Below are 11,051 nucleotides of genomic sequence, written 5' to 3'. Positions count from 1 at the left end.
CAGGAGACGAGACAACTAAAAAGATGAGCAGAAACTGGGTGAAGCACAACCGCTGGATAGGCTAAACCTAAAAACCGATTGACACCCACACAAGATGGAGCGGCATGGGAACATTTAAACATAAACAGGCACTAAAGAACCACAATTAAAGCGCTATTTAAGTGCTGTCGAAAATTCAGAAATTGATCAGTACTTAATCGATGCTGCTCCAAAAGAAATAGGTAACCGCTTGACAAGTGGTGTGCGAGAAACTGCAGGCCCGCCCAGGTGTTAAGTCCTTTCGAAGGACCTAAAGAAGTTGACGGAAGTGAGTTACAGAACAAGCTCATCTGCTCCCAAAGACTGGCACAGCATTATTAAGGCGGATTTAAAGGATTCAGTTATGGCAAAATTGCATGTGTGTATAACTCATTGAATAAGGATGTTAGAACGCACGGAACCGTCATACAAACCAAGACAATTCGCTGGTAAGCGTCCATTTTATTAGTCAGTTTATTTTTTTTAAAAAGCAGATCCAGAAACAAAGTACTTAACAGTGTCAGAATATTAACAGTATAAAATAAACATAAATGATGCGCCAAACAAAAGTGACAATTATCTACAAACTCTCCTCGTAATAAAAAGTCTGTGGCAGACTAGAGAATACCAAGTGCGTGCAGTGGAAGTCATTCGCAGTACTCGTGGTCCTACACATAGTTCTTGCTGGGCTGTGAAGCGGCCGCGTTGTATCTCGCAGAGTAATTGTCGTCCTTTCTGGGGCAGGAGCAGCACAGCAGGCCACCCCCGAGCAGTAACAAGGCGGCAGAGGCAAAGCCGATATACAAGGCCGCCCCCAGCTCCCGCTTCTGGGATTCGACCACCAGTGGGTTGTAGAAGTCTCGAATGACCGAGTTGGCGGACCAGCAGACTGGGATGAGCATCAGGACACCAGAAATGAGGAAGATTATGCCAGACACGACGCAGATCTTGGCCTTCGTATTCTCCTCCTCCACGCAGTTTGTGCACTTTGCGCCAATGATGCTGGCGAGCAGGGCCAAGATGGCGACGAGGATTGCAATGACGGTGAGAGCTCGCGCCGCCTGCAGGTCCTGCGGCAAGGCCAGCAGGGAGTCGTAGATCTTGCACTGCATCTGGCCGGTGCTCTGCACGATGCAGTTCATCCACAGGCCCTCCCAGATGATCTGAGCCACCACAATGCTGTTACCGATGAAGGCAGTCACTCTCCACATAGGCAGAGCACAGGTGATGATTGTGCCGATCCAACCAATCAGGGCCAAGGCCATGCCGAGGATCTGGATCCCAGTGGAAGCCATCTTGTCTTGCAGTAGATGTGTATTAAACCTGCAAGAAAGAAAGCGTTAGAAATATATCAATGCACCGCTCAGAAAGCACCCTCAAGACAAAATGTACTAATGTGTTTCATAGAAGTGTTAGCCACTGGGCGCAGCCTGTACAGGGGCGCCTGAGGGACTCGCAAAGACACATTGATGCATTGTATTACCTGAAGCCCGGTAAGGGGGCCACAATACACAGCTAAGAACATATTTTATTAGACAATGGTCATAGCCTTCTTAGGCAACTGAGGGGGTGTCAACGTGTCAGCCTTGGGGTGGGCAGACTAACACTAGTGGCGTGGTTGGCTAAATTCACTGTTTGCAGACAAATCGCCCCCCAGTGCGGGCCCCCTACGGCAAAGCGCAGTGGTGGAAAAGCCGGGCTAGAAACAGACACGGGCCGCTGGAAGCGCCGTGAGAAAGTGGGACGGAGCCATGGTTACTCCCACCCCGCGCCCCTCAACTCCTGAAGCACTTCAGGCGCATTTCCTACGAGCGGCGCCCGTCTCCTCTCCGCGGGATGGAGAGAGTGATAGGGCGTGAGAAACACCGAGCTGGGCTCAACAGCGCAAAGCACCGGCACTTACTGTACCTCAACGGGCTCAGGCTCCGAGCAAGAGACGAACATGGGGTGGGGCGAACCGTAAGGAGGAGAAAGAAAATGCAAGAGCGCGAGGGGGGGGGGCTGAGAAAGAACGAGCGGAATAAAGTGCTGTCGGGCTTCCGGTCCAGCACTTTCTTCTGCAAATTAGGTACTGGACACCGCTCTATTGGAATACTAGCGCCTAGAAGAAAAAAAAACATTGTCTTCGCTCCAACTTGAGATCCGCGGAACCTCTCGCTCACCTGATAACAACCCCCCCCCCCCCCCCCTTAGTTTTCACTTCAGGTGTTAAGTTACCATCGCAGACAGCGGGGCGGCCACTCCTACAAACAAACCGAGCCGGGGCACTAGGCGCTGCTTAGGTTGTCCCAATCCGCACCCACCCCATCATCTGCACCAACCCGTTCACGGGCCCTCCAACGCTAGGCAGCGATGCCCATGTCGCAGGGATGCTCGGTCTAGGCAGCAGCACACTACCTCACGCCGACCACCCTCCCCGTTACTCAGAGGCGCCTCTTGTCCGACAGAAGATCCCTTCTAAAGACCCCCTGCCTGCGGAGCGGCTGGGCCTGCGCACGGGGCAGGTTTACGAGCCCCTTGCGCCACTCCCCCCCCCCCCCATGGTAAGAGTGGCGCAAGGTGCTTGTAAATCTGCCCCTGTAGTTTTGATTGCACTACGCGCTGAACGCCGAGGATAGCGCTTCAGCAAAGAACATGAAAGGCTCCGCTCGCGTCAACAAGGCGCTTCCCTGGAGGAACGCAAGGTACAAACCACTGGGGGTAAGAGTTGGCAGGAGAAACCGTGCCCGCAGCACAGTGCCCATGTGTGAAGACTAAATAGTGCGCCCCTCACACAAGAACACGGGGGGGGGGGGACTCAAAATTCGCCCTGTCTTGAATGGAAGCCGCCAGGATACAAGAACCTATTAGTAGCTTCTGGAAACTCCAGTCAGAGAGCAAACAAATAGCGGAGCCTGTGACCTAAAACACCCCCTCGCACTCACCTGCAGCCCGGCCAAGAAGAAGAGTCTCCAGTGGGCCCCCTCTCCGGGGCTTATATGGGCGGCCGCCCCGCCCCCAACGCTGCACTCACCAGCGCCTCGTCACAGGCGTCGAGCCGCCCTGGCTAAACCCACCGAAACCCAGGCCTTCCGGGGCTGGGCATGATGAAACCGGAGGGGCAGGCCACGCTCTCGGGAGGTCGGCAGGGGCATCCCCCCAGAGGAGGGGTCCGCCCCCAAACTCGCAGAAACTCACCTGGCAACACCCCCTTCCCCCAACCTGGGAGCCTGTCTGGTTGGGCGCTCACTTGTCCTGTGGCCTCTAATAATTCACTTATTTCAACAATAACCACCGCCGACCTTTTCTCAGACGTAAACACGCGTTGCAACAGGTGCTTGCTTCCATGTGTGTTCCCCGGCCACACCCAGTGCGTTACTGCACACCAGGCCTGGTTTGTAACACAATATTCCTGCTTGGACAGTTTAGTCGATTCCACTACAAAAATGGGTTATATTTCCATCAGGTCACCTGACACCCTAATGTTACCGAGGAGGCACAGCGCCGTGTCGTGGTTTCTAACAAGCTTATGCATTCAGGGAGTTATAGTTCAGATTCGTGCAAGCACTTCTTTGCATAAGGACAAAGTCGAGGGTGTTGTTGTAGTCAGCCCTCTGTGACGTGGGGTCACCTGATCACCATAACCACAACCCCAGCATGCGGAGGTCTCTTCGGCAGAAGGCCGGAATGGTACCCGATTTCGCAAGACCCTGTGCCCGGCGGTCCTTCGGCCAGGCTGCCGACTTTGGTGCTGGAAGCCAGAGTTCGATCCTCGGGGTCGCGTCCACGTCTTGTGATTCTGGGCAAATCACTAAATCCCCCAGTGCCTGAATGTAATGTAAATATGGTGCTTATGTAAAGCGCTCCAATACCATCTGTTCGAGTTCGCGCTATATAAATATGCAACAAGAAAAAAAACCCGACTATTTATTGATTAAAGATCCCAGACAGATGTTTTGTATTGACGTGACTTAGATGTATTGATAATACAAATAACAATGGCTTTTAATTTTTTTAAATAATTAATACTTAAATAAAAGTGATTGTAATTTATAATGGCAATGGTCCGAAGTAGATAAAATAGAGGCAAAATAGAAAAACTGTGGCACAGAAAACAGGGCAGAAATTCATATCTGGCGTTTGCATAACAAACTAAATAGCAGCATAATTGTTATGGAAAGCTTTACCAAAACAAATATTTTGAAGGCAGGTTATTAACCCCTTCGATGCGGCCGCGATTCCCCTGGTGTGCTGTAAAAAGCACGAACAGCGGCGGGCCGTGACGAACCCCAGCCATCATCAGCACACGGGCACCGTAGTGCATGACGGCTGGGGTTCGTCATCAGCATGGAAGGGGATAAAACCCACAATAAGTATTGGCGTTTTGATAGAGAACAATGTTGAAAATCAGGGGTTGACCCCCTATATGGCTTTGCGCTTTCACTGGAGGGACTTCCCATGGTTGGGGGGGAGGCAACCTTACTGCCCAGCAGCTGGCCGTAGCTTTGCAGACCTGATGCGAGTCACGGCTGCCAGGCCGTGAAGTGTGAAGCAGTGGGCGGGGAAGCAGATCCCAAATTTTTGGGTTAGAGTCACATAGCCCCGGGTTTCAGCTGTAAGTGACGCCTATTGCGAGTGCAAGTAACGCCGACCGTCCCGAAAAGAGCAGTGTTTGGCAGATAATGGGATTGACGCGAAGAGAAATAGCCTGTTTGTTCAGGATCACATAGTTTGTCAAGTGACGGATCCGCCAGTTTTGCTGCCCCTACATACCACCTCCATGTGCGTTTATTTAATTCCATGCCGAGGATCACACATCAACAATATTAACACTTTCAGTGTTTCCCAGCTAAATTGTGGATAGGTTTTTCTGAGCTTCATGTAAAAGGTCTGATGCGTCGTCCAAGGAACAAACCGCTTTTGACTACACACCGCCGACAACAACTGCTGTCAGGAAGGACCAGCGAGCACCGAAACACATCTATATGTATCATTCACAGTGATCGGAGCTGCCACTGCCCTTACACAAAAATGACAGATTATTCCATTCCCCCAACCGTGATGCCCTTTCGCACATCTTTACTTATTCAGCGGCTTTCTCTCCCAATTTCTCCTTCCCATGCTGATTTATATATATGAAAATATAACTTTTCACCTGTCGTGGCACTTTCCCCACATTTCTGATTATATGTTTTTATCTTCAACACGGTCTTATCCTTGAACTTCATGCTTGTTAAAAATAAAGTCCCGCCCGACTCCCTTTACCAGCCTCCCATGGTGTGGCCATGGGACCTAATCCAAGAAAGGAATTTGGGTCTCCTATCGCCTGTTTCGGTGACAAGAAACAGCCTCGAACTGAGGAGAGGCGATGTCTGGTCACAACCTTGGCCTCGGTGCCACAGCACCGGCTGCACTGTTGATAGGCGCGTTCAGCCAGCAAGCTCACGCCGTTCATTAAGTTGACCATAAAACCTATGCAGAAACTACGAGGATGCGCATTTTTATAAACTAACCAACATGTTATATTTTACATTATAAATTCAATCAATATATATATATAGGATGTTCAAATCGGTGTAGGCAGTCGGCACGTTATCTCACAAAAATCACGTGCACCCAAAGCCCTGTCTTTAAAGAGTGTTTCGCTTGTCTCATCGCCTTTTCTTATCACAAAGTTAGAAAAAAATGTACATTTTATTTCCCTATAGGTTTTTATTGCATTTCACTCCCCTTAATGGTCGTGGACGCAAGCCCCCACGAGGGACGTCAATCGGGGTATCATTACACCAAACGGCAGTTAGTACAAGTGAGAGAAGTGACGTCACGTTTGCATTATAACCTAGGGCGGATTTAGAAAAAGTGAGGTAAGTGACGTCTCGGTTCCACTGTGACGTCGGCTAGAAGCTTCTCATGTGAGAAATGTGACGTTACCTGAGCATCACCACAGCGGGTGGAAGTTAATAAATGGGAGGGAAGTTACGTTACCTTTGCACCCTGGCACGGCGTAGACGTTCCCCAGTGTGTTAGAATGTTTAATTAAATGGGTTTAAAGACAATGGGAAAAATCTAGTAAGTGGGAGGTAAGTGATGTCACTTCAGCGCCATGAAAGCAAGTGAAAGACCTATAATGTGGGAGCAGTACCATCATGTTTGCATTGTGATGCGTTGTGACTTGAAGAAAGTGACATCACTATTGCATCATGGCCAGCAGAGAGGAGTTGCTCAACATTCGGAAAGTGGCGTCACTGTTGAATCTTGACTCAACGTGAAGATAAATGTAAGGAAACTGACGACACTTGCATAATGACAACAGCTGAACAGTCCTCGGTATGAGACCAATGATGTCACTTAACATCATGACATAGGATGGACGTTTGTAAGTGTGAGAGGAGTGACATAACGTTCGCTTAATGCCACCCATGTAAGCTACTAAAGGCGAAGCAACAAGGCACTGATTCATCAGGACACAGAGAGACAGTTACGAAGTATATGGGAAATTACGTCACTTTAGCATCATTGATAAAGGCTGGATATTAGTAAACACGACAGAAATGACATCACATTACAGTCTGAAACCGAGTGGAAGTAAATAAATTTGAGGGAATTGATATCAGCTCTGCACAATGACATCGAGGGAAAACTAGTAATCATGATGGAAGTGACACGACACGGGAAGGAAGTTAGCAAACGAGAGGAAAGTGACGTCACCTCTTAATGACGCCAACTGAAAATTAAGTGAGAGTAGTGCTACAGTTTATGAATGAGGAAACTGGGGGAGCCAAATGAAAGGCTTACTTACTTTCAAAATAGTCACAAATGTGTAAGAAGTGTTTAGCCATTTCTAAGCGAGGTACAAAACTCAAACAGTTACAAGAATTGGTATTTCGCATATTTCACTCAGATTTAAACAAGTCAGTAAATTGACATACTTTCCTGCACCCAATAGTTATATTCGGGAGGGGGAGGAGAAATCCAATTAAGGCTGTGTGCGGGGAGAGAGAGGGGAGGTGCTGGAGCTGGGGAACAGATGGCAATGAAAGTTTATGGCCCAAAAGCGCGTGCCTGTGACCACGTGAACTCGAAGAAAACCGCACGAAAAAACCCGTGGTTTCACGAGTATTTTTAGCACTTGAATTCTCGCTCCGCTCAATGCGCATGCGCATTGATAGGTCGCGAGACCTAAAAAACGTATACATATATACATCTATACTACTAGTATAAAGAGAGAACAGAAACCTTTTGGCAAGGTAAACTCGGGAACCACAGCACCAATCCACACACCCAATACATTGTTGGAATCCTCAGGGTGTGTAGATGGACATAGGTGACTTAAAATAAAAATAAAACGTAAATTAAAGAATTAAAATGTACAAATAAAGTAGTCCCCTAAAACTAGTGCCGGCCGCGACGTAGCGCTGACCGCGACCTACACCTGCGTGATGACGACAGGCGGGGAGGAGCGGTGACGAGCGGCGAGGAGTGGAGTGGTAAGGCGAGGTGGGTGCGGGTGGCGGGAGGCGGTCCGGGCAATGTCGGGGCAGGCAGGGGCCCGGGAGTGGCGGTGAAGTCCGGAGCGTGGGCGAGGTAAGGCAGAGGAGGGAAGCAGGCGGGCGGGAGGTGGGCGGGAGGCGGGAGGCAGGCGGGCGGGCGGGCAGGCAGGCGGGCGGGCGGGGTGCGGTATAGGCAATGTCGGGGCGGGCGGGGGCCCGGCCGGGACTGCACAAAAGCCCAAAATGCTGCCCCCAGCCCCCTTCTGCCCAGGGCAACGCCGGGGCGGGCTGCTAGTGCAATATAAAATACGAACGACGTCAAGTAGCTTTAATAAAACCAACCCACTGTAAACAATTACTCGGCTATCAATTTATTCCTAATAAGCCAAGCCCACCCCAGAAATTTTGCTACTGCAACAGCCAATGGCAAACAAGAGCTAGTACAAATAATTCTCAAAGCTACTGTTGGTACCTACATTTTTACATGCAGGTTTTAACCAAATTTGCCTAGGGATGGCATAGGCTTGACAGGCGAATAAAAAGTGCCCAATAGTCGCCTTTTCAGATCCACAAGCGGGGCAGGAAGTATTTGATGAACCCCGCCACCTGCCAGTAAGTGATCTGAGTGGAAGAGTACCTATCCGTAGTTGACATAGAAGCTTCCTATCCCATGGCTTTGTTATTATGTCCCAGTAAAGTTCATGGTCAGGAGAAATTTTGGATTCCAGATAGCATCCTGTCATAGATCTGGAGTCAGTATTTCTCCAGTCCCGCTCAGCCACATAGTCCCAATACAACTCCTTTACAGTAATTTTGCTAGGAAATAGTGCGCCTGACGGGTTATCCCAAAGGGTTTGGAGACCCAGCAAGCACAACAAAGATCTAAGGTCTTTTAGCCATTTGATTTTGTGAAAAACATCCCCTTTAATTAACGCCAAAAAACCTTCCGCATAGTGCTTAAGTTCTGGGGTGGTCCAAAGTCGTCTCCAATACAATATCGGGCGGAGCTTCGCCAAATCAACCACTGCCTTTCTGCCCAGCTAATATCTAAGGGGGAGAAGGGGGGTGCTTTTGGGAAGACCTGTGATTAACCTAAGGAACGTATTTTCGGACCTCTGTAATGAATCACGTTTTCCAAGTCCCCACAACTCAGCCCCATATAGTGCTGAGCCAAGGGCTTTTGCCTCATAAACTTGTAGGGCTGGCATGATTGGTTTGGTTTTTGATTTTCTATGCTCTGCCCGAAGGGCTCCGGTTAATTGTCTACGCCTTAGTGTCGCGAGATCAATATGCTGGGACCATTTGAGATCATTGGTTATATAAAGACCAAGGTAGGTAAAAGCTTTGACTACCTCTAGGGGGAGTTGATTCATAGTTAGCCTAGATCGGAAATTACGGTGACGATTAAAAACCATTAACTTGGTTTTGGCCACATTGACTTCGAGACCATGCTCCCCACAAAATTCCTCGAAGATGTTTAGGGCACTCTGCAGGCCACTCGGAGTCTTTGATATAATAAGAGTATTGTCGGCAAACATTAATATTGGGACCTTAATGTCCGCCAACGAGGGGGCGTCCAAGTTAGCAGACAGCATTCTAGCTACTACTCCATTAATAAACAAGGAAAAAAGCAGGGGGGGCCATGGCACACCCCTGCCGAACTCCCCGCTCGACCGGGAAGTCCGCAGTGACCTCCCCTTGACTTCCCCACTGTATCCTGGCAAAATTCGCCTCATGCAGCCTCATAACCAGGGTCAGTAAATCCTCCGGTAGACCCAGTTTCCACAACACTGACCACAGCTTAGACCTGGGAACCAGGTCGAAGGCAGCCCGCAAGTCCACAAAAGCGGCATACAGGCTACCCCCGCCCAGCACCACAGTTCGCCACCGTAGCAGAGTAAATCGGAACACCTGGTCCACCGTGCAAGTGGCCTTCCGGAACCCAGCCTGGTAAGGGGATAATGCATTTTTTTCATCCACCCAGAAGGTAAGCCTGTTCACCACTATCCTCCCCACCACCTTTTGGATGGTAGCTATCAAGCTTATGGGTCTGTAATTACCCGGCAAGTCCCGATCGCCTTTCTTATGTACAGGGATAATGATTGCACCCTTCCAGGATGATGGATCAATTGCACCCTTGGCAACAGCATTAATCGAAAGCAGAATATATTTACCCCAGCGTTCCTTATCATTAATGAAAAGGTCCGCCGGGATCCCATCCAGGCCGGGGGGTCTTCCTCTTAATATTGCACTTAGGGCCCACAACACTTCGCCTTGGCTAAAAAAAAAAAAATTCCTTTGGAATATACAGCCGTATAATCGTCCATCTCAGAGCCGGGGTGGCTGTCGGCATATTGTGGCTTGAAATAATTGACCCAGTCCTCCTCACCAACATTATTATCTGGGCAATTGGGTAAACCGCCACTACCCCATTTAACAATGCTCCAGAAGAGTCTATAGTCTTTAATTTTACTTGCCTCCCTTAGTTCATTCCAATGCCTCTCATCCCATGTTCTTTTAGCAGAGGCTATACAGTCCTTGTAAATCCTTCTTGCACAACGGATATCCACTTGATCTCTACTTTTAATAGCTATTCCCAAAGCTAGCCTGGCTTTCCTACACTGGGCGTTATACCACCTCACAGAACTGGGGGGTACCTTATTGATTTTCCTACCCGGTTTCTGGAAATGGGATTTAATAGCACAAAAAAGATTATCATGTATGGCAGTAATATCTTGAGACCCTGGAAAGACTGTTTTTGTTTGCTCAAGGGCAATTATCGCCTTGTCCACCTCCATGTCTATATTAGCCATAGACTGTTGGTTAGCCAGAACCTTGGGCCATTTTAGCCGTCGCATGTCGTTGGAGGAAACGGGCAGGGGAACACCAACCCACTCTTCATCGGGCTTCCCTATTGAGGACCACCACCATTTGTGTGTTACACACAGAGGGTCGTGATCACTTTCTATCCTGTGCTTTACTTCCATATCGTCAACTCCCATCCATAGTTGTAGACTGCACAGAACATAATCTATCCTATTCCTATTTCTACCATTATCGAAAGTACATGCCCCTCCCGTGTCACTCTTTGTTCGCCCATTTAATGCCCTAAGGCCCCTTTCTAAGCAAATGGCATTCAAACATATAATATCCTCAGGCCAACGTTTAATTGGGTCTAGATCTAATTTGGGGACACCGAATAGCATATCCTCGTCCATCCCAACTAGATCATCACAAATGTCCAGGGGTTCAAACGTACTATTTAATGGTATTTATAATTAATTAATTATTACATATTTTGTCATTGGTAATTACCTTTAATCAAATTTTTATCGGTATTGATAATTAATTTATATTTATTTAAATATTAAATCATTACTTTCCCTACTGTTGCACTGACTGGAGTGGGAATAGTAATTTTTACCCCTACGCTATCCAACACTTTCCCTACTGCTGCACTCATTGGAGTAGGAATAGTAATTTTTACCCCTACGCTATCCAACGCTTTCCCTACTGTTGCACTCACTGGAGTAGGAATAGTAATTTTTACCCTCCCGCTATCCA

The 11,051-nt window shown here is 48.5% G+C and overlaps 1 protein-coding gene across 1 annotated transcript; it reads right to left on the bottom strand.

The window, feature by feature from the left end:
* Positions 1-468: 468 nt before the first annotated feature.
* On the bottom strand, positions 469-1,339 carry LOC147689577 (claudin-4-like). The gene has a single exon (XM_086936563.1). It carries the CDS (start codon positions 1,311-1,313, stop codon positions 687-689), a length of 627 nt encoding a protein of 208 aa, XP_086792689.1. The 5' UTR covers positions 1,314-1,339; the 3' UTR covers positions 469-686.
* Between the last annotated feature and the right edge of the window lie 9,712 nt (positions 1,340-11,051).

The sequence above is a fragment of the Lissotriton vulgaris genome, chromosome 9 (assembly GCF_964263255.1).
Source record: "Lissotriton vulgaris chromosome 9, aLisVul1.2, whole genome shotgun sequence".
Taxonomy (NCBI): Eukaryota; Metazoa; Chordata; class Amphibia; order Caudata; family Salamandridae; genus Lissotriton; species Lissotriton vulgaris.
The sequence above is the reverse complement of the archived record's forward strand: the minus strand, read 5'-3'. Positions and strand labels throughout refer to the sequence as shown.

Excerpts from the sequence above, each read along its gene's own strand:
- LOC147689577 (XM_086936563.1), bottom strand. The coding sequence starts at position 1,313 with ATGGCTTCCACTGGGATCCAGATCCTCGGCATGGCCTTGGCCCTGATT.